This window comes from Anopheles moucheti, chromosome 2 (assembly GCF_943734755.1).
Source record: "Anopheles moucheti chromosome 2, idAnoMoucSN_F20_07, whole genome shotgun sequence".
In the NCBI taxonomy this organism is placed as follows: Eukaryota; Metazoa; Arthropoda; class Insecta; order Diptera; family Culicidae; genus Anopheles; species Anopheles moucheti.
Window position 1 is genome coordinate 1,650,561 of NC_069140.1, and position 23,318 is coordinate 1,673,878.

Sequence of the window (23,318 nt, forward strand, 5' to 3'; positions counted from 1 at the left end):
GGACCAAGATGGCGGACCAAGATGGCGGACAAGATGGCGGCCAAGATGAAGGACAAGATGGCAGCCAAGATGGCGGCCAAGATGGCGGACAAGATGGCGGACAAGATGGCGGACAAGATGGCGGCCAAGATGGCGGACCAAGATGGCGGCCAAGATGGCGGACAAGACGGCGGACAAGATGGCGGCCAAGATGGCAGACCAAGATGGCGGCCAAGATGGCGAACAAGATGGCGGACCAAGATGGCGGACAAGATGGCGGACAAGATGGCGGACAAGATGGCGGCCAAGATGGCGGCGAAGATGGCGGCCAAGATGGCGGCCAAGATGGCGGACAAGATGGCGGACCAAGATGGTGGACAAGATGGCGGACAAGATGGCGGACCAAGATGGCGGCCAAGATGGCGGACAAGATGGCGGACAAGATGGCGGACAAGATGGCGGACCAATATGGCGGACCAAGATGGTGGACAAGATGGCGGACAAGATGGCGGACCAAGATGGCGGCCAAGATGGCGGACAAGATGGCGGACAAGATGGCGGACAAGATGGCGGACAAGAAGGCGGCCAAGATGGCGGACAACATGGCGGACAAAATGGCGGACAAAATGGCGGACAAGATGGCGGACAAGATGGCGGACAAGATGGTGGACAAGATGGTGGACAAGATGGCGGACAAGATGGCGGACGTGATGGCAAATAAGATGGCAGACAAGATGGATGGCCAATTTTGCGGATTTTGGCCGCCATCTTGTCCGCCATCTTGGCCGCCATCTTGGCCGCCATCTTGGCCGCCATCTTGTCCACACTCTTGGCCGCCATCTTGTCCGCCATCTTGGCCGCCATCTTGTGTCTGCCATCTTGTCCGCCATGTTGTCCGCCATCTTGTCCGCCATCTTTGACACCATCTTGGCCGCCATCTTGGTCCGCCATCTTGTCCGCCATCTTGTCCGCCATCTTGTCCGCCATCTTGTCCGCCATCTTGTCCGCCATCTTGGCCGCCATCTTTGCCGCCATCTTGGCCGCCATCTTGGTCCGCCATCTTGTCCGCCATCTTGTCCGCCATCTTGGACGCCATCTTGGTCCACCATCTTGTCCGCCATCTTGGCCGCCATCTTGTCCGCCATTTTGTCCGCCATCTTGTCCGCCATCTTGGCCGCCATCTTGTCCGCCATCTTGGCCGCCATCTTGGTCCGCCATCTTGTCCTCCATCTTGTCCGCCATCTTGTCCGCCATCCTGTCCGCCATCTTGGCCGCCATCTTGTCCGCCATCTTGGCCGCCATCTTGTCCGCCATCTTGTCCGCCATCTTGGCCGCCATCTTGTCCGCCATCTTGTCCGCCATCTTGGTCCACCATCTTGGCCGCCATCTTGTCCGCCATCTTGGTCCGCCATCTTGGCCGCCATCTTGTCCGCCATCTTGGCCGCCATCTTGTCCGCCATCTTGTCCGCCATCTTGTCCGCCATCTTGGCCGCCATCTTGTCCGCCATCTTGTCCGCCATCTTGGCCGCCATCTTGTCCGCCATCTTGTCCGCCATCTTGTCCGCCATCTTGTCCGCCATCTTGGTCGCCATCTTGTCCGCCATCTTGTCCGCCATCTTATCCGCCATCTTGTCCGCCATATTTGCCACCATCTTGTCCGCCATCTTGGCCGCCATCTTGGACACCAGCTTGTCCACCATCTTGGCCGCCATCTTGGTCCGCCATCTTGGCAGCCATCTTGGCCGCCATCTTGGCCGCCATCTTGGCCGCCATCTTGTCCGCCATCTTGGTCGCCATCTTGGTCCGCCATCTTGTCCGTCATCTTGTCCGCCATCTTGTCCGCCATATTGGCCGCCATCTTGTCCGCCATCTTGTCCGCCATCTTGGTCCACCATCTTGTCCGCCATCTTGTCCGCCATCTTGGCCGCCATCTTGGCCGCCATCTTGGTCCACCATCTTGGCCGCCATCTTGTCCGCCATCTTGTCCGCCATCTTATCCGCCATCTTGTCCGCCATCTTGGCCACCATCTTGTCCGCCATCTTGGCCGCCATCTTGGACACCAGCTTGTCCACCATCTTGGCCGCCATCTTGCTCCGCCATCTTGTCCGTCATCTTGTCCGCCATCTTGTCCGCCATCTTGTCCGCCATCTTGGTCCGCCATCTTGTCCGCCATCTTGTCCGCCATCTTGGTCCACCATCTTGTCCGCCATCTTGGCCGCCTTCTTGGCCGCCATCTTGTCCGCCATCTTGTCCGCCATCTTGGTCCACCATCTTGTCCGCCATCTTGTCCGCCATCTTGTCCGCCATCTTGTCCGCCATCTTGTCCGCCATCTTGGCCGCCATCTTGGTCTGCCATCTTGGCCGCCATCTTGTCCGCCATCTTGTCCGCCATCTTGTCCGCCATCTGGGTCCGCCATCTTGGCCGCCATCTTGTCCGCCATCTTGGCCGCCATCTTTTCCGCCATCTTATCCGCCATCTTGGCCGCCATCTTGGCTGCCATCTTGTCCCTCATCTTGGCCGCCATCTTGTCCGCCATCTTGTCCGCCATCTTGTCCGCCATCTTGGCCGCCATCTTGGCCGCCATCTTGGCTGCCATCTTGGCTGCCATCTTGTCCTTCATCTTGGCCGCCATCTTGTCCGCCATCTTGTCCGCCATCTTGTCCGCCATCTTGGTCCGCCATCTTGTCCGCCATCTTGGCCGCCATCTTGTCCGCCATCTTGGCCACCATCTTGTCCGCCATCTTGGCCGCCATTTTGTCCGCCATCTTGTCCGCCATCTTGTCCGCCATCTTGTCCGCCATCTTGGCCGCCATCTTGTCCTCCATCTTGTCCGCCATCTTGGTCCGCCATCTTGGCCGCCATCTTGTCCGCCATCTTGGCCGCAATCTTGGTCCGCCATCTTGTCCGCCATCTTGTCCGCAATCTTGTCCGCCATCTTGGCCGCCATCTTGGCCGCCATCTTGTCCGCCATCTTGGCCGCCATCTTGTGTCTGCCATCTTGGACGCCATCTTGTCCGCCATCGTGGCCGCCATCTTGTCCGCCATCTTGTCCGCAATCTTGGTCCGCCATCTTGTCCGCCATCTTGTCCGCAATCTTGGTCCGCCATCTTGTCCGCCATCTTGTCTGCCATCTTGTCCGCCATCTTGTCCGCCATCTTGTCCGCCATCTTGTCCGCCATCTTGGTCCGCCATCTTGTCCGCCATCTTGGCCGCCATCTTGTCCGCCATCTTGTCCGCCATCTTGTCCGCCATCTTGGCCGCCATCTTGGGCCGCCATCTTGTCCGCCATCTTGGCCGCCATCTTGGTCCACCATCTTGTCCGCCATCTTGTCCGCCATCTTGTCCGCCATCTTCGCAGGGGAAGGGGGGAGGGGGATGGAAGATGTTACCTCTTGAACAACATGCTCTCCTGGTATCGGAAATCTGAAAACAGCTGGTTTGTATGAAAAGTTAGTGTATAAACATTGCATACCTTACGGCGCATTGCATTGCAAGTTGATTGCATACCTTCCGGCGCAGTACAAGGAGCTACCTCTTCCGTGGATGCTCTCCTGGTACTATACATGCGGAAACTGGTAGTTTTAGAAGAAATTTTTCACGACCAACGGGAAAGATAGTGTTTAAACATTGCATACCTTTCGGCGGTTTTTGAGCAAAATTGCTGCAAAATATGCATGCTCTCCTGGTATCAGGAGCTTGAAAAACTGGTCATTTTTGGCGAGTTTTCTGTCTCGATTGACACGGAAAAGCATCCTCCTGCGTTGCATGCTCTCCTGGTATCAGGAGCTTGAAAAACTGGTCATTTTTGGCGAGATTTCTGTCTCGATTGACACGGAAAAGCATCCTCCTGCGTTGCATGCTCTCCTGGTATCAGGAGCTTGAAAAACTGGCCATTTTTGGCGAGTTTTCTGTCTCAATTGACACCGAAAAAGCATCCTCCTGCGTTGCATGCTCTCCTGGTATCAGGAGCTTGAAAAACTGGTCATTTTTGGCGAGTTTTCTGTTTCGATTGACACGGAAAAGCATCCTCCTGCGTTGCATGCTCTCCTGGTATCAGGAGCTTGAAATACTAGACCGACGCGAATTTGGACATATTTGAAGTATTTTGTGGACAGTGTTTTGGTGTATTTAATAAAAGTATATTTAATAGAATAAATAGTTTGATCTTCGGATTCGTGGTTAAGTTGAGAAAAGGGAAGATATGGGCACACCTAAAAGCGCGTATTGTCGGGCATCTTAATGAAATAGGCCACCTTATTCTGCGGCACATGGTAGTTGTGGATCCAGCGACTGCCCTTTCGCAACGACTCGTCGATACCGTCCTTCCAAACACCCTGTGGTAGATAAACTGCAAGCGACACAGAAGACACTGCATTAGTACAAGCTTACTTCCCTTTGTTACTTTTAATTTCAACACACCTTCACGAACTGTCTCACCACGTTCCAGCACAGGAGCCACTATCATCCGATCGCCGATCGAGAACTCATCGTGGATCGAAAAACAATTCACATCGGTCGAATCCAGCATCCAGAGTGGACGTATTATTGGCAGGCCTTCATCCATGGCAATGCTCGAAAAGTCTTCGAGCAGCGGAAGTACTCGTTGTGTGCGTATGTGAGCCAACTCCTTCGCTATAGCCGTTACCGTATCGTCGCGATACTCGGAAGGTAGATGCGTGAAACGCAACACCGGCAAAAATGCCGCCAGCTGCAGCCATCGAACGTACAGCTCCTTATCGGGTAGTGGTGGCAGACCGAACGAATAGTAGGAGTACATCTTTTTCAGCTGCTGTGTGGGCAGCACAAAGTCACCACCGACGGGGCCGGGCATTAGAAACGGGAATCCTATTATACCGTAAGAAAGCATCGTAGGAATGATGCTTTGCAGACCACTCCACGAGCTGTTCACCGGTGGTAAGCTCAGGAATGCCGGTGGCCGTGGAACGGATATAGCGCTCGATACACCAAAAATGTTCAGCGTCCCTTCGAACTGCTCCATAAAGTAGTTCTTATACTCGTCCGGATTGACCAGCGTTTGAGAGCACTGGTAATAGCGGGGAATGTTGAACGCAGTGCCAAAATCGACAAAATACGAATCAATCTCCACCGTCTCGGAGATCTTCTTCAGCTGCTCCGCTAGCCACGGTATCGACGCGTTGTTCGTTACATCCAGCACACCGGCACTGGTAGTGCTTTTGTATCGCGTCAGGGCCGGGATGCTTCGCTCCGATTCACGCTCGTATATAAGCAACTTTTTCGCGACAGCCTCCCGAAAGTTGCTGCTTTCCGTGCTGATAAACGGTTGAATCATGAACGACACACGGAACCCACGACGGTGCAGCATGTTCACCGTCTCGTCTAGCGTCGGGAATCGGTCCGAATCCAACCGGAAATCGCCGATGGTGCGCTGCCAAAACTCGTTCACAAGCACATGCCCCAGACGAAGGTAATCGAGCGCTATGATGCTTTCCGTGTAGTTGTAGATGGCTACCTCGGTGAGATCCTCCTGCTTAGAGGCCGGTATCTGCCAGACGGGTTCGCGTAGCAGCGATTTAATCACCACATTATCCCGCTCGGTCAATCCATCCCAAAGGCTTTTCTGCATTAGCCCGTTGTGGAGCGTTTTCATATCCGGCCCCGTGCAGATAGTGTACTTCAGCTCCGAAAATGTTGTCTGACGATTTACAAAGGCAAACTTGTCGTTTCTACCCTGTAAGCACAAGCGCCGTCCCGCGTCAGTGTTTACGCTCACGTACAGGGGCGTCTTTTCGTCCACCTGAATGGCCACACCGCGTGAGTTGAGAAAATATCGCTTCAGCGCATTACCCCACTGATGCATGTTGATGTCACCGGTTACAAATGGTCCGGCAGGGATCGATGCCTTCCCGAGAATGTACTCAATGCCCTTGGTCAGTCCGCCACCGTACCAAAATCCCCGCTCTTCGGCAACGTCGAAGCAATCGGTCGGGTACAGGTCGGCCAGCAGCGATTCCCATTGAAACGAGTAACATTTAATGTCCGGCGGGCCAGGAGATTTGGCCAGGTTCATGTACAGCCGTGCCTTAGAGTTCCACTCGTAGCACACACTACCATCATCCTTCAGATCCTTCGGCAAACAGTTGTACGGTTGCTCGATACTCAGCGATGTCCCCAGCACACCGGTCAGCAGTTCCGCACCCTTGCCATCGAGCAGGCGAAAGTTGCGCGTTTTCTTGTGGAACTTTATGCTCTCGAAGTACGACTTGGCTAGCAGCTTCTGATTGTACATGACGTACGCGTAGCCAACCTGCAAGTTTTGCAAACTAATTAGCACTACAAACAATATGGCACCGCCGTGCGCGTTATGTTGTTTACCAATAACTCACCAAAAATACGATGATAAGAAACAGCATGCCGACAAATACGCGGAGTTTGTAGTCTTTGGTTTCGCGCTTTTTCTTTCGAATGATGGCGGGCACATTCTGTGAACGAAACAAGCAAACATCAGAAGGCACGAACATTACACGCTGTAACCACGAGTATCTTTATCATTTAGCCAACCAAATTAACTTAGGTAGGTGGCCGCGTATGACCGCGTAGATAATTAGCATATCTAGGTATCTGGTAAACTGTGTGCACACTAGCACATTCAATATTGGTAGACGGTGATTGCAATGTTAAATATTGAATTCCTCCGCAAAGTGGCTTGCACTTGTAACACCACGACACGTGTTATCTTACGGTTTTACACATTCAGTTGGCACTCGTATTATCTTAATAAAATCGCATTGTTTGTTTAGCTAACTTTAGTTATCATGCATTGGTAAAATATTAAGACCACTTTCATTACCTTTCGCAACATTTGCCATCTCATGAGGGATTGAATGCTCGATCGCTTTCCACGATCGACGTAACAGACTGAAACTTTTCGAGAACGGCATGACACACTGTGATCCGAATTGTCCAAATCTACCAACGAAACGTTTGATCTAACATCGTTACCAGCCGAGGGAACCACTTTAACAGGTTCTTCAGCTTCAGCTTTCCCTTTGGGTCCAATAATTACACTTTTCCGTACAAGATTGGGTTCTTCAATAGACGCTTCAGCTTTTCCTTTCAGTCCAATCATTGTTGTTTTCCCTGCAAGTTCTACCAACGAGCAGGCGTCTTCTATACCGCTCACAAACCACTACTGTTCAGTGTGGTCGATCATATCTAGTCCGGAGGCTAGCTATTATCTATCAGCGTTACCGACTGGTGGATGTTTTCCATATTGATTTACATTATTATCTTCTTTTTATCATCTCAATTCTACGGTGACACCTTCTGCAACACGTTTTCGCACTTTTTTGGGGAATCCAACACACCAACACAGGTTCAAACGGGCTGAACGAAGTAGGCGGTTACCACGTGTTACCGACAGTTCGATCGCAGTAAACAATGGCAGGGTTCAACATTCGTTTCTGGTAGTTCGCGCATGTTAAACGTTTCCCCTAGGATACGGCGGATACGGTGCTTGTTGTTAGTTTCTTTCCCTAGGATACGGAACTTTAGGACGCCTAGAAACCTAACTAAACACGACCAAAATTTGTTTTCGCTTTGTGCTATTGGTCTCAACACATAAACCTGTACATAAAAGTTGTACAACAACTGTCTAAATTTGGTCTAATTGTGGGGAAAAAGTGACACTACCTTTGGTTCAACATGCCAATCCAATCGAAACCTTCGAAAAACTTCGTTAAAACTCAAGCTCGAACGAACTACATCAATGATTTGCCCACGAAACAGCATCGTCCGGGAGTTTACAATCGCCACCAGTAAGTTCTCCATCCGGAAAATCATACTTTTCAAGTGTGCTGATTACTTATCTTCAATTTTAGCCCCCAAGAGTGTGATCTTATGCTTCGATGGAGACCCATCCATCTGCAACGGGAAGACCCATACGAAGGCAAAAACGTGGTGCGAATCATGAACAAGGATAATATTCGCAATTTGCTCATTCCTAGCAAGGATTCCTCCGTCTATCCTGCCTTCTGGTCCAAGGAAGACTACGAAAAGATGCAGGACAAGGCTAAGCTGAAGACGCTAGAGGATCGTTTGGCTCAGTTCAAAGCAAATGAGGTGGAGAAGAAGAACATGCTCGAGGAGTCGGAAAGGCGTAAGAAACGCCTGCAAGAAATTGATCGTGAACGGCAGCAGAAAGGTGGCAAAGTGAGCAATACTCTTGAGGACGGTGGTGGTGACCGTGACTCCGACACCAGCCCGAGAAAAATCATCGATCGCGCATTCCTTGCTAAACAGGAGCAAGAGGAAGAGGTCAAACGAGCTAATCGCATTATTCTCGCCGCCAAATGTCACATCATAAGGGATGCACAGATTGCCGAAAAACAGGAGATCGAGCGGGAACTGCGTACGGAAGAGTTGCGACTAGAAAAAATGATGTTGCAAGAAAATGAAAAGGCTCTCAAGGAAGAGGAAAAGAAACGGGAAGTAAACAAAGTGCTCACCACCCAGCATTCGGAGGAGATACGGAATCAGTTGCTGGAACGAGAAAAAATGCGTCTCAAGGAGGCGGAACGTATCGAGGAGGAGGCTCGTGTTTTGAAGCAAGCCCAAATGGCCATAGTTCAGGAGGAAAAACGGAAAGAACAGGAGCGCCATGATCGCGTCAACCAGGTACGTGCCGGATTGAAGAAAGCGTACGAGCTGTCCGCACACTACAAGCAGGTGGAGTTCGAAGAGCAGCGCATTGCGGAGCTTAAAATTCAGGAATACATGCGCCAGCGGATGGAACGACAGAAGAAGGTGGAGTTTGAACGCAAGATTGCGGCGGAGGTACGGGAGAAGGAACACGATCGAATGCTGAAGATTCAGCAAAAGTTACTCGATACCAAGTCGGAGAAAAACGATATGGACCTGCGCCGGGGCCAGGAGCATATAGAACGGGAATTCCGTCGTCGCGAGAAGGAAGCCGCCATTAAGAAGAAGGAGCTCGAGCAACAGTTAGCTGTGGCACGGGCTGCCCAACTAGAAGCCGTGGTAAGTTTCCGAGTTGACCGAGTTGAGGTCCTCTATATGCCCGCCAATACTAAGTTCGATTCTTGTCGTAGAAAACGGAACGAGCTATGCAACTCGCAAGAGATGAGCTCGAGCACAAAAAGGCAATTGATAAGCTAAAAGTCGAGGAAGCTAAAGAGATGGAACAGAAGCGAAAGCAGCTTAAACTTCGCGAAAGATATCGTGAGGAGATCATCCAACAAATGAATCTTAAAGAGCAGGAACGGCGTGAAAAGGAACGTATTGCTAGAAATGAACAGCAAGCTCTACTGCAGGCGGAGAAGAAACGCGATAAGTATGTTGCAAGAGACAAGATTTTGATGCATTTTTTTAGAGCAATTCATTCATTTTGCTTAATGTCTTTCAGAAACATCAAAACCATCATTTCCAACAAGATCAAAATGATGAAAGAAAGTCAGGTCCCAGAACGATTCATCAAAGATGTAGAACGTCAACTGAACCTTGGTAAATGAGTTAACTAACTATCTAACTAGCTAACAAAACACTGATGACTAATTGTGGCTATTGTGTGGAATTCGTTATAGACTTTATATTGCTATGCTCAAATAAATTCCTGTGTGACTCTTGCATTTCTAGTACTGATCGATCGATTTCTAAGATCTGTTGTGAGTAAGTATTGAAAAGTATTCCGATTTACATAAAAACACTTTCGTGTTCTAAATGCTTGTGATTATTAAAAAAAAACAAAACCCGATATCTTACTTCACAATAGCAAGTCCCTCAGAATGAACAATTCGCATGGATCTCACTTCCGTGTATGGCATCATTATGCTATGAGATGCAACTACATTTTACTAACAAACGTTTTAATTATTACTCCAATCGTCTCGACTCCAAGTGCGTCTACTGTTTCCATTAGCGTGCCCAATCATTCGTAGTTATATTCTTATCTCTTCATAGCAATATGCTCTGCAGTAAGCTTCACCTACACTTGACAAACGAACCGGAGTTCCATGAGTATACGTCCGGGCATGGCCGTAGTGGTACAGACACTGGCCACTCCGCTCTCACAATGCCAACTTCAAGCAATCGTGGTAATTTTCTAATTTGGTTCACTTAACCTCATTCTCTCCAGACGATCGATGTCTTGCATCGAAGCATATTTCTGTCTGAAGTTAAAATCAACCGTTTTTTTTTACAACCGGTGATCCACCACCGCGACCAATTGTACAAGGTACAACAAAAACCGGTTAATGAGATAAAACAACTCACACGGCTGAAAAATGTTGCCAACATCGTGACGCACATCAATTCTGGGATTTCCTAAACTCACTGCAGAAAGGTGGCGATTCCCGAACACACAAACCCTATTTAAGGTCGGAATCTGGGTAACTTACCTGCATTTTTTCCTTCAACAGGCTGGCTAAAGAGTTGACACTGGTGATCGATGCTTGATTACTCAGCACACTGTGCGAATCGAAGTCGTTCGACATCATTTCCTTGTCGTTCAGTCGTAGGGCTGGTAGCGGTGCAATCGAGGAGCGTCTCTTCGTACGAAATAGGTTTCTAGCCAGCATGAAACGATGGATAAAGATGAAACAAACATGTTATTCAAACTTATTCTATTCACCATAACGCACACACAATAGCATGGTACGCAGCGTGGTAACTACTTAATTACTTTTTGGATGCGAATGAACCCTGAACACTGAGTAGAATACACTGAAGCGAAGTGACTCGTAGCGTAATAGTCCTAAACTGACCGGCAATGCGGACCTTATCGCGCTGAATGCCGCGATTGTGGTTCCGCCAAACGTACTGCCGCACTGTTCGGCACACAACAGCTGTTTATTCGTCCGCGTGAAAGCGTTGTATCGTGGGCACCGTCGTCATCGTCGTGTCGGAAACGGCGACAACAAACACACCTTGGAACACGATTGCCTTCGCGGATGGAAGCAGTTTATAAAGGTGTAATTTAATTTACTATTTTAATTTTTCCTGTAATAAATTATATAAGTCGATCTGATCTCAACACAATCAAAACGGTAGATACAAATGGAACGGAAAAAATTAATATAGAATATTAAAATATTTTATACCATATTCTAAAAATTCGTTCGTTTACAATCGTTTACGTTCGTTTTACAATTCAAATTTGTTTGTCGCTTCATTCAAATTAGTTTGTCTTGCAGCGGTATTATTGAATACAATTCTTCATTAGCGTGTGTTGTTAAAAATATGCCAACCACTGTAGTGTCATTAAACGTTCAGAAGGCTATCTTCTTGCTGGTTCTGTTTGCGTCGATAATGTTATTTACAAACGCGAGAGAAATCTGAAACGGTAACCGCGATATGCAGATTAAGCGGAGAGGTTTGGTCTGGTACGGAGAGAAGATGATACGCGCGTATCATTTCTTAACCGAGAACTGAGAGTCCACGGGGGAACCGTTGCAAACATCTGGAAGTCTGCTTGCGGTTGACAAAAAGGCTGACACTGCAACACCAGACGGACAGGCATTGTGTTGCGTGCTTGTAGGCGATTCACGCATACCCGATCGTTGAACGACCATCGAACCAAGGATAGCCGTCAGTATGACTTCAGCAGCGGAATTGATCGCGAAGCGGGGGTGAAGCGTGTTGTCTAAGCGACGAATGAATGTTCCATTACAAGGTGAGAGTGGCATGATAAGGAATAACAAGTACAGCGGTCTTGCCTTAAGCAATTAATGCATTTTAATTATAAAACTTTATATTTAAGCTATTGTAGACCGGTGCAATTTGTCTCTTTTTTAATATGATTTTTGATTTACATTTTGAAAGAACATTATGCCAGAACATGCTTAAATGTCTAACACTGAACACTTCTTACCCGCCTTGACCAAAGTGGCTGAAGGTGGCATACTTTGGTTCCACCACTGGAACGAGCTCACCCATTCCACAATTGCACTGCACCGAACACTGATCGAGCATCTTGAGCAAATATTGGGTTAATACGGGCTAGTCCCCAAAAGAAAAATCAAACGAGGGCACAAAAATCAAACTACCAATCCCAGGCCCAAAACCCACACTAAACGCATCTAATCATTTGATCGCTCGATTACAACTGGCCTCTGCGATGTTTACCTTATATGCCCAGCACAGCGATGAGATGTGCGAAAAAGAAGGAAATGGTTGATCGATACGCTAGGCTAGCCACTACCAAATGCACAAACGGGCAAGTTGCTAGATAGATGCTGACCTATTGAAAATTCCATTACAAACACATGATCATCGTGTGTGCATGATCAAAGCCTAGGTGGGCTGAAGATGCTTAGTACGTTGAACGTCAACGATACGTCGCTAGTCTCGTATTATTTATTACTACATACAATTGTTCTACTGCATAACCTACAGCCTTGTCACACTGAGCGAGGTACTGGTTGCTTGGTGGTCATGTTACTTTCAACATACCAACCGTCAGTGTGAAAAGAATTTTTTCATTTCGACGATGTTTTTTTAAACCCTCATCGCCTGTTGGACCATTGGTTCGTTGCGAAGTATACCAAGTATTTGGCAAGATAAGCGTTTTGTCCGTGATTTATGGGTAATTGGTAGAAATGTTTACACTTTGGACAACGTCAAATCTTATCTATCGTGAGAGATCCAGTTTACAACGCTACTTACTTGCCCCGCGGTTTATCATCCTCGTCGCTGCTGCTATTATCATTAAATTGTAACATAGGTTTAAACTTCGCCGGCGTCGTTGGAGTTTCCGGAGTAACGGCAGTCTCTCCCGACAGTGAGTCTGATCCGGAATCGGACCCCTGAAAAAAGGGACAGTACACATAAGAGAAAAGCAAAATGGAATTTATTTCAAAATCAGTTTACTTCTGACCAGAGATCTATGTGAGGCGTTTATTCATGCTTCGGAAAGTTTAAATAATGCAGCGAGATTATTTGAAAAAAGCCAAATGATTTAAAAACATGAACGCTTAGCGACGGTATGTGCCCTATTACCAACGGTAACATCCAATGTACACGGTAATTAGTAACGAAAACATGTTACCACCGTACCAATATCATCCAGCCGAGTGACCCATTGTTGTTCGATTAGCGTCTTCAAGCTAAGAAGTAATGGCGCAATTTGTTGAATAGCTGCCGGTTATTCTAATTTCGATAGTGCTCTATAATTTGAAACCCTTTTCAAATGGTAATACGTAGCACGAAAATGGGATAAACTGAGGCAATTACCCCATTACTGGGCAAACGTACTGTAAAATGCTTTATGGAAGCAATGTAAATCATTATGTAACGATTTACGAATCTTATTAAAAATGTATAAAACCTTCCAACGATATTTTGGGTATCAGAAATATCTGAAGCTCTCAGTTACGGTATGATGATCAGTCTGATAAATATTTGAATTCACATCACTCAACATCGCCTTTTTTGTCACTCAATGTCGTCTTGTGGAACCGATTACGCCATTGTTTGATTTTGATGGTTTCAATCCACTTTACATGATAACCATTATATTGTAGCACCATACTCACCGCGTCATCCTGGGTTTGATGTGCCAGTCGTAACGTTTCCAGCTCATTAACGTTCAGGCTTGGCAGGGAAATAGAATTCCGCCGCAATCCTCGTGCCCGTTCGTCGACCAGTTTTAGCTCCGTCGCTTTGTCCTTCGCCTCTTCGATCAAATCGCTACACAGACAGGGAGTTTGTGGTTAGATTTTGTCGTAATTTTAAAAGAAACTTTTTCACTCACCCTTCATCGCTGATATTGTCGATGGACACGGTTAGCTTTCCTTGCATTCTACGTTCGGCAAGAGTGGGCTGATGGCGCGTGACGTACGCTCGAGCTAGGTTTTCTTGGCTTTCCGTCATAGTGTCGTTCTCTTGGTCAACTGACGATATACTACTACTGATCGCTGCTGTTGCTGGACTGCTGCTGCCGAAGCAATCGTCTTCGTGATCCGAATCGACAAAGGGGATGTTCTCTTTCTCGATTGGATCGCCGGCCCTGTGCGGCTTGCCATACCCTTGACGAACCGTACCATGCTGACCATCTGCCCTAGCACCTTTGTGCATGGTTGCGATTTGTTAACACTATCTATTCGATCCCAAGTCGATACAATATGTCGAGTGTTTGCCTTCGCTGTGGAGAGGGAGGATCCACTCTTTCGCTCATGGGGAGAAATTGCACAAAACGAATTAAAATCAAATTGTCCAACACTGGGTACTTGAATGAATTATCAAGGGTTAAAAATCAATCACAACACAACAGGTAATAGGACAGACACGTTCACGCTGTTTTCGTTCGTGTCACCTATAATTGGGACAGTTGCGCCCCCAGCCGAAGTAACGATCATTTACAATGCCTTTCATAAAACCAGCACTAGTAATGTGAAACAAACTCAATACACAAAACAGCGAATCGAACGATTTTAACAAGATCGACTTAGTGCGCCTAATCACACACAGCTGTACTATTCCAGACTCGACACGGCGTTAATCCAATTGATCTGCAAATTAGCTCCCCAAAGATAAGATAATCCCCAGATATCACCGTCCGTGCTTAATACTTTAAGTTGGGGTTGCTAATCTAGTTTCAATGCAATGATGTATTTTAATCTCTTAACACACTAATCCATCATTCACAAGCTCATCTAGAAAGAAACACTAAAACTGTATGTAATTGTTTAGAACTTTGGTTCGGATTATAAAATGATATAATTTCGAAGAAATGTACACAAATCACTAGTTCAAATGGCCGTAGGATTTGATGCACCAAATCTCCACTCTTTACAGCACGATTGTTTCCACAAAACTGTAACTGAGTTCGAGTCAAGCCAAGTTTGTGTCAAGTGCTAATTCTATTTTGCACGTTTCCGTTAATCTTTCTGCACAAATCTAACCGTGGAGTGACAATATTAACAGTGCCACTGGAAATCTGGACGTCCACTGGAGCCGAGCAATCGTCGCTACATTTTCGCGCTATAACCGCAACGTGCGATCGTCTCTTTTAAGCGAACAGATTCCATGAAAACATCCCAAAGGGCACAAACCACAATTGACGTAACTGTAGCAATACCTGAACTACAGGTGCCACTCAAGCAAAACGGCTGGCATGGCATACGACAATCTGCCCATTGGTAAAGGTTTAATTTGTTCTGCTACATTCGTTTGCTATTCACCTGATGTGATTACGGCTCCATTAGTACGACTGACCAGCTCACGCAGGCAACGGCGACATTGTCGACGGGGCTGACAGTGGACACATCAATGTGCAATCGTGCGTTGATGATAATGTGAATTGATTGTTTATCATAATCAAACAATTCAAACCATTTATCGATAGCGTAAAAAGATGTTGCACCCATCGAAAAGACACAGATGCGAACAAGTGTCTTGATATACGGACGGAGTCGATAAGAAGGGTCCATGGAACTTAAACTGCTCCGTTTGCTCCGGCTTCTTCCGTTCATAATAAATAACTGCACGAACCGCTGTTTGCAATTAAGATCTCGCTAGTATGGTTTCGGATTACAGTTTTACAGCAGCGAGCGTGTTTGTATGCCATGATTGTTAGCATCAATTTTAAAACTTTATATAGTATATAGTATCACTGTCATATATATAATAAATTATGATAACTGATCTGCATTTCTTTAGACTTCTTCATATTCCATGCTCTGTATCGGGCAAAATCTGTTCATCTCACGATAAGAACTTAAGGTTAGATGTACTTGCTCTTAAGATTATTTTCTTAAAAATTGTCATTTCCTATTGGTTTATCTACCAGTGCTTCTTCTTGCGGACTTTTCGGGTGTTAGTGGGATGCAAAGTGCTAAACGGATATGGAAATTAAAATCATACACGCGCAGAGCATTTCTTGGAGGCATTACATAATCCTAACAATAAATGTTTAGTCAACTTTGTTCCACCCTTTTCAGCAAGTGTTCTAACCGATGCCAATGCAGTACGCCAACTCAAGCTACAGAATCTATTGCAACCACCACTTACGCTGCTTGTTTTTTTATATACGTTCGACTTAGTCGCTTAGTTCTGTAATCCTTTTTTTGTTTCATTTCCGTTTTGATTCAACTATAATAGTCTAATATAAGGGTTTGCATCTCTCGGGATTATTCAACATCTTTATCTACACATTCTGTTCGCATCTAATTGAAATCTTCATACTTTAATTGCTTCAAATAGTGAGTGGTGCACAAGCCTATATAATCTTCCGGTGCACAAAATCGTCATAAATGTGGTCAGCAAATCTAGGGGAGATGCACTGTTTACTCTTTTGCTTGTTGTGAACGATTGAGTTTTGTATTGTTTTCGTATTTGGTGGAGAAAGTCGTCTAATCTGATGGTCGTGTTTTATATACATTTTGTATGATCTACTTCACACATTTCGTTTTTCCCTTATCCATTTGTCTGCAATTTTGCAGCTTTTTTTAATCTTCCAATATCTAAACACTACACAATTGTTTAGTTTTATTTTTGTTACGTCCACCTGCTAACAAGCTGTTTCATGCAACATTGATAAACGTAATAATAATGCACAGAGATCCTTCAACTGTTTCCAAACATAAAAGGGTTTAATCAAACGGGTTGTGTCTTAATTTGGTGCCTCCGTCTAAATTCCGCCCAGAAACAAATGTGTGCGCCTTTCAACTATCCTCTTTCTAAACTATAATTCACACGATCATCTCAAACTTTGCAGACTAGCGTCATAGTAATGCTGTAAAGGCATCATGGCGAATTGGAATGAAGAAACCAGAGGACAACAACCAGTAAACATAAAATTGGAATGCAGGTGTGTGTCTGGTTGTATTGACGGAAGATTAATCCACCCATACCACAATGCAGGGGGTAAGTAATGGATTCATTTTCTTTAATTTAGGTTGATACTGTAAACTTGAACTGTAGTTTGGGGGAGAAAAGATGACATTTTTTCCCCGTTCTCTCTCTCAGAAGCCACGACGAAGCGTTAGAAAGATTTCAGATTCAGAAACGTTCTACTGACTGTATCACAGAAAACAAATGCCAATAAAAGAAGCGTTTACTAAAAGGAATTATTCTACGACTTTCTAGCTCACTTAAATGGCTTCCACAAACTTTGCTCTGTTGCACGTCAACAAAATGGTATCGAAATATTGTTAAACTTAAACTTTGCAAAAATATTTTAAATATGACATAGCTTCCCTGGTACCAAATTTACACGTTGGGTACCGTTTGATATTGCTCTGGAAAGGTGTAACGTTTTTACTAATACTTCGAGATTGATTTGCATACGAACAGCTCAGCATCATTTTTCCCCTACCGTACCGTACAGTGGCACAGGCCGATATTCGGACACAGTGTGTCACGGTAGCAGCAGACAACGTTGACGAGAGAGACCTATTCGATGTTCTACGTTGAGATAAATATTTCTTATGTGCCACCACAGTATGAGTTTTGCGTTTTTGTTTGCCCCTACTACACAATTAGTTATATATATATATAGTTCAATCAGATCATAGTGGAACATGGCAGAATTTATGGTATTGTTATTTGCTCTCATTTACCTATTTCCTTGTCTTGTTCATATTATACTCCAAAAATTAAGCGATTCTCTTGTTTCTTGCGTTGAAACAACGCGAGAATGGCTGTTTGTGCCATTCCCTGGTACAGTTGTTCCGTTAGATCCTTGAATAAATTACTTTATCAACAATACGTGTGTGTTTGGCGGATGTGTTTGCATCCGTAAACATCGCCGGTCCATCTTGGTGTCCAGTCATGCAGGTCAATTATGCTCAGAAGTGACATACCGGTGTATTATCCTGTTTTCGTGGCCGATTCAAATGCATTGTCATGACAAGCGTCTATCGGACGCGTTCCCTTACTCTCCCGTGTCATCCCACGCTCGCTCCTCCATTATCCTGTCGAAGCAGTCAGCCAGGAACGCATGCTACATAACAAAACATCGTTAATATAATCCCACAATAATAATGCCCGACAATTTGCCTATTGTTCACTTACGTAGGGTGTAAACACTTTCACCCACCGGGGCGGTTTGTCCGACCGGCTGTACTGAAAGCAAAACGCCATCGATTCTTCGTCGCTTTCCCAGCGTGAAATTGTGGCCCACTGCAGCTCAACCGTTTGTGCCTCGAGTGAACCATCCTCCCGGCAGGCATGCAGTCGGAAGCTTTTCATACCGACAGCCGGCACCACGTGGCCCTCCTTACGGCTGTCGCAAGCACAGTGTGGAAAAACGATATCGCCGTACCCGGGCAGGGTGCGAGCCAGCGATAGATATTCGTCCGCCTTTTTCGAGTCTTGCAAAGCTTTCAGCTCGTACAGTCGTCCATCTGCCCGGATATTGCTGCGATTAACCTCGTCGACGGCCTAGGGATTGGAAGGCAAAAAACAGGAATATAAAACAGAACTTCCGACTAACCTCCTTGTCGCGCAACAGTCCAACGTGTTGAAAAGAGTGGACGGGCTATAGACGGGAAGCCCCACATGATGCATACCTGGTAGAAAATGAACTTGGCCGCCTGTTCGCCCACCGGGAGCGAAATTTCTCGCTCGATAGAGAACAACCATCGACGCACGCACAGACACGTGCTGGAAGCCGTACTGTAGTTTTGCACGTACAGCTGATGGGGGATTTCGTGCGGTTGCAGCTTACGCTCGAAGTTGTACTCGACGATTTCAAACAGGTAAAAATATTGCTGCGTGTATGAGGTCAGATTGGCGCGCTGTACCAGCTGCTCCCAGACGAGCTGTGCATTCGCCGATTTGCGCACCGACACCGTCACCACCGCATGGTCCGGTAGCATGATCTTAATGTCGACCGGTGACGCCGCCAAGTCGTCCACCGTGTCCGTGAGAAATTCCTGCACTGCGTCACTTTCCGCGATGACTCGCACTGCGCAGACCTTTTCCAGATATTGTTCCAGACCACGTCGTCGTGCGTCGAGTTGCTGTTCGTTTAGCTGGAACGGCCACTTGCCGGGCATTTTGGGAAAACTAAACCCTGAGAATTCTTTTTTCAGTTGTTGATGTAAGTTGGAGAATTCACGGTATCGGCGGGAACATAACTGCCGACCGGCCATATGGATGTTAAACACGACGTATCGCTCGTTGCCACGGTGAATGATATTGTAGTCCGGAATACTAATAGGCAGGCTGCGCTTCTCGGAGTAATCGATGTACGAATATCCGCCGGGATCTTCTGTTGGTTCGAGGCGTTCCGCCTCCTGAAAACAAATCATATCATGTGTTAATAACGCTTCTTCTACAAACTCGATGCACTCTATTTACCTGCTGAGTGACAGATATCACGGTCAGTGTTAAAGTATCTCCACCGGATTTTATGAGATCCACCACTTGCTTATGAGTAGCGCCTTCCACGTTTACATGATTGCTAAAAAGGAATACAAAAAAGACACACATTATGACATCGCGTTTATAGCATTGTTTTGCTGCATTCAGCTTCCGATTGTATTTCACCCTAAACAAACATTTTCACACAACACACAACAGCCCTATCTCTTTTCATGGCTCGCGTATCATTATGAGACGAACGCTATGGTTTTGAGAGAGGCATTGTTCAACATGCAAAAAATTACACAACCTATAATTTGTGGCCAATTTAAACTTGAATCCATCGGTTCTCTTGTGCACTTGCACTTCAAAGAGTGGCTTAAAACCTTAAACAAACCTTCTCTCTGCTACTATACCACTGATGGTGGCGATAGGTGCGATCTTTCGTTTCTGGACACTGTTAGCTGCTTCCTCCTCATCACTACTGTCCGGTAGCAGATCGGTAAAACGTTGTGGAATTAAAACATCTTCCGTATTTTCTGCATAGTACGACGAAAACATGCTTCGTTGCATTCTAAATTTTAATCACGTTTCACTCGCACGCCCAAAAGCTCGATAGCGAAAAGCACAACTTCAACCGCCAAGGGAGAACTCTCGCAGAGACTGATCTTCTTCGTTTACTGATCGTTGATAAAGTAAGCTCGTACAATTTCCAACAGCTCTACACCACCTATAGTATCGCCCGAGCTGGTACGGTTTATCGTATAATCATCGTAATCATGTGCCTCATGTGGCTGGAAGAATCATGTGTTCCTGCTGGGGCATTATTCACCATGGGAGATTGTGACAATCGCCAGTGATTGTAGCGATTTTCCCGCGAATCGCGACACCGACAATATGGTTGTCTAGATGTAGTGTGCTTACATACATACACTTGCATTCAAAGCTGTAGCGGGGTTTGTAGTATCATACATTTTCACTATCATTTTGTGACGTTAATAAGAGTACAAACTTCCACAGCATTGAACTTCATTCATATTGCTTTTGCTTGACAAAAGCACATTCTGTTAGATTAATAAGATTGACTTTTTGCTTTAAAAATGATTCTGCTATTATCAATTATTATCTCTAAACTGCGGTATCAAACTTGGTGGAGCAGCCGTTTTGGTTTAAAAAAGTTGCAAAAGCTCAATTCAATGTAAATTCTATTACATTACATGAGCGTAATTGTTAATTATGTTACAATGGAGTTAATTGAATGAGAAAGTGCAACTATAACAATTTGTTTTGTCTACAATTAATGTTTCTTATGACATTTTCAAGACACAATGATTCAAACATCCTTTTGCTCTTCTGATAAGCGAAAAATGAAAACGTGATGCATGCCGCATGCGACTGCAATGTGCATAATTATCGGCTGTATCGCATTCTTCTGTTCTTTGTTTCGTTTGCTTTTACATTGCATTATCTACAAAGAAACCACAGCTTGATATTCTTTTTAAAATTACATTTGCCATAATTTATGTCGCTTCTTGATCTGCTGAGACTAATTGAAGAGAGTCAACTACATTATAAACAAATATGTTTGTAAAACTGATGAAATTGTGCATCGTTCCGATCAACAACAATTGAAAATACTATATTTGGAATCATTCTAAAGAGGTCTAAGAACTTCTAAGAATCCTACAATCATGGACATAAGGAGTTGCCTTTTTTGACCAACATCACTTGTTTCGGTTAGCACATTATTATCATTACATTCCGTCCTTCATGCGGTAGAGTTGTTAATGATATCGGGCATACTGGGGCTAGCACAGACTTGGCAGCTGGATTCTGATAAAGTCTAAAACCGAGGGAAAGAACGCCAAACCATATGATTTACATAGGCACAAAAATGCAACCTTTGTATATCAGATAAGAACCATCACTCAAACTCTTCTGGCGGTCTGCGAACTTCTCGGAAAACAGTAACGAACAAACAAGGATAATACAGATAACATAAAAAACCCCTAACATTTTTTGAGGGTTGAGCATGTGAGTAAATAACTCTTAACTTTGTTTTTTTTTTTGTTTCGTTAGAACGGCCTGGCCGTATCGACAACTCTTAACTTTGAAAAGTAGCAAAAAAAGAGACAAAGACGTGTATTGTTTGATAAATAAATGTTAAAGCCCACAGATACATCTAATTAATTGTAATGGTGTTATTCACTGTAAGCAGCTATAACTTCCACCAAAAAATATTATTAAATGAAGTAATGCTTGTAAATGCTGTAGACATCGATTATAGTGCGTTCGTCATGGGCGTAAAAAGGGGAGTATTAATTCGCACAACATATGTTACATATTGCCATTTCGTACGGTGTACCCGAAACGCAACAGAAGGAAGTGAGAACCAAAATCCCGTTGCAACAGGATGGGCATTTATTTTCTCCATGGGAAACGTGTAAATAGTTAACAATAACTATCTCACATACACCAACCGGATTTCCGGTTACGGCGTTAGTTTTTAACCATCGTAGCACCAGTTGATGCAGTTTGACGATGGTCTGGTTTATCCAAAAACATAAACATCTCATAAAAATCGTAGAACAATGAGTGATCTTATTCCACACGAGAATATCACAGAGGAGGATGGCCAAACATACGGATGATAACATACTTATCAGATCTTTATTTTCTAAGGACAGTTCCAACAGTAGGGAGGTTGAGAATAATTGATCCGCTTTTGACGAGTAAATCGTTCAATTCCACACACAAACACATACACACACTAGTTCGAATTCTTTTCTAGGAATTGTCCTACATCTCCACTTCAAGAATAGTACTTCCGGCATAACGCTAATTTACCGTCGAGTCTTGCAATAGATTGCGTTCTTGAACACAACGCAAGTACTACTACTGACAATGTTTTTTGCATAAAACATTTGCATAAAACAAACAAGCATGTACCAAGCCTCTTCGGGTTTTGCAGAAACGAAACGAGTGCTGAACCGACTTACACTTCCAGGATTCGGTCGCCTTTTTTAATGCCAGCCTGTTCTGCGGCCCCATTATCCAAAACAGCACTGACGTGTTGCAGTGGTGCATAAAGCTCGCCGTTGATTGATCGCAGCTGCCCACCCTCGCTGACTTGTCCACGAACGTTAAACCCGAAACCGGTTTCTGTCTTGTAGATGGTGACCACCCGGGGACCGTTCGGGTTTTCCTTCACCCCGTTCTTCATTGCCGCCGTAACGCTGCCACCACCTCCACCGCCCGACGGCGCGACAGAGATTGCGGTTGTTGGACCGGATTTGCCATTTTTCGATTCCATTCCTGTGGGCTTTGTTTTCTTGACTTTGCACGAAGGTCGGTCGGCTATGCAATTTCTCGCTCTAAGCTAACGCACCAGCAGCAAATAACCGCACGAACAATTCACAAATTCACGCTTCACCACACCACTTTTTACACATTTTCCCATCCGATAAATATATCGCACTAATGGACACCGTTCTTTTCCAGTTTTGCGCAAAACCCTCCCCTTTTCGCCACGAAACAAACGGTGAACGTTTTAAACACTTTGGCTTACGGACCCACACGTCGCGAAGAAATGCATTGCATTGCCCAGCAAATATCGACCGACCCTTTGCCTGAAGGTACGATTTTTTTTGTTACAAGAAACGTAGAAATCCGCACAGGTCTCGTAATTTCACAAGTAGGAAAATTATATTTTATTCACGGGCTTACTCTCCGTCTCTCTCGTTTGCTCCTTTTGACGTGTGCTGTCAGCCGGAATGACAACACACACTGCAGTCGTCATCGGTCATCCCAAATGACGGCAGAGAGCACGCATTTTTTCGCCACAATTTACCAGATTTGAAAATAAAAAAAATTAACAGCTTACTAACCGTTTGTTTCATCTACATTTACCTCACAATTGCCACTCATGGAAAACACCATTCTCTAATTTCTTTCCAAATCGAGAGCGATTGAACGATCGTTAACCATTCGTTTGGGCTATATTTTAAATTTCGTTTGACCCTCACAGTTATCTAC

General features: G+C 45.5%; 3 protein-coding genes across 6 annotated transcripts; 1 reads left to right on the top strand and 2 right to left on the bottom strand.

Annotated features, from left to right (window-relative positions):
• Positions 1-4,106: 4,106 nt before the first annotated feature.
• LOC128299856 (myogenesis-regulating glycosidase) lies at positions 4,107-15,192 on the bottom strand. 4 transcript variants are annotated; one of them, XM_053035976.1, is made up of 8 exons: positions 15,158-15,192; positions 13,729-14,146; positions 13,511-13,664; positions 12,642-12,781; positions 10,376-10,544; positions 6,347-6,442; positions 4,401-6,267; positions 4,107-4,329 (listed from the first exon to the last, which is right to left on the bottom strand). In XM_053035976.1, the coding sequence occupies exons 2-8, from the start codon at positions 14,049-14,051 to the stop codon at positions 4,193-4,195; spliced, it is 2,886 nt and encodes a 961-aa protein (XP_052891936.1). In that variant the 5' UTR covers positions 14,052-14,146; positions 15,158-15,192; the 3' UTR covers positions 4,107-4,192. The 4 variants fall into 4 exon arrangements, with proteins under 4 accessions (XP_052891936.1, XP_052891937.1, XP_052891938.1 ...); XM_053035977.1 differs by lacking the exon at positions 15,158-15,192 and having other exon boundaries at positions 13,502-13,664; positions 13,729-14,550; XM_053035978.1 differs by lacking the exons at positions 12,642-12,781; positions 13,511-13,664; positions 13,729-14,146; positions 15,158-15,192 and adding an exon at positions 11,848-11,957.
• On the top strand, positions 7,665-9,573 carry LOC128299857 (cilia- and flagella-associated protein 45-like). The gene is made up of 4 exons (XM_053035980.1): positions 7,665-7,777; positions 7,841-8,999; positions 9,071-9,312; positions 9,385-9,573. The coding sequence occupies exons 1-4, from the start codon at positions 7,665-7,667 to the stop codon at positions 9,488-9,490; spliced, it is 1,620 nt and encodes a 539-aa protein (XP_052891940.1). The 3' UTR covers positions 9,491-9,573.
• A 2,439-nt stretch (positions 15,193-17,631) lies between the features above and the next one.
• LOC128297215 (sorting nexin-27) lies at positions 17,632-22,912 on the bottom strand. The gene is made up of 5 exons (XM_053032817.1): positions 22,283-22,912; positions 19,281-19,383; positions 18,488-19,216; positions 17,991-18,359; positions 17,632-17,919 (listed from the first exon to the last, which is right to left on the bottom strand). The coding sequence occupies exons 1-5, from the start codon at positions 22,594-22,596 to the stop codon at positions 17,851-17,853; spliced, it is 1,584 nt and encodes a 527-aa protein (XP_052888777.1). The 5' UTR covers positions 22,597-22,912; the 3' UTR covers positions 17,632-17,850.
• Between the last annotated feature and the right edge of the window lie 406 nt (positions 22,913-23,318).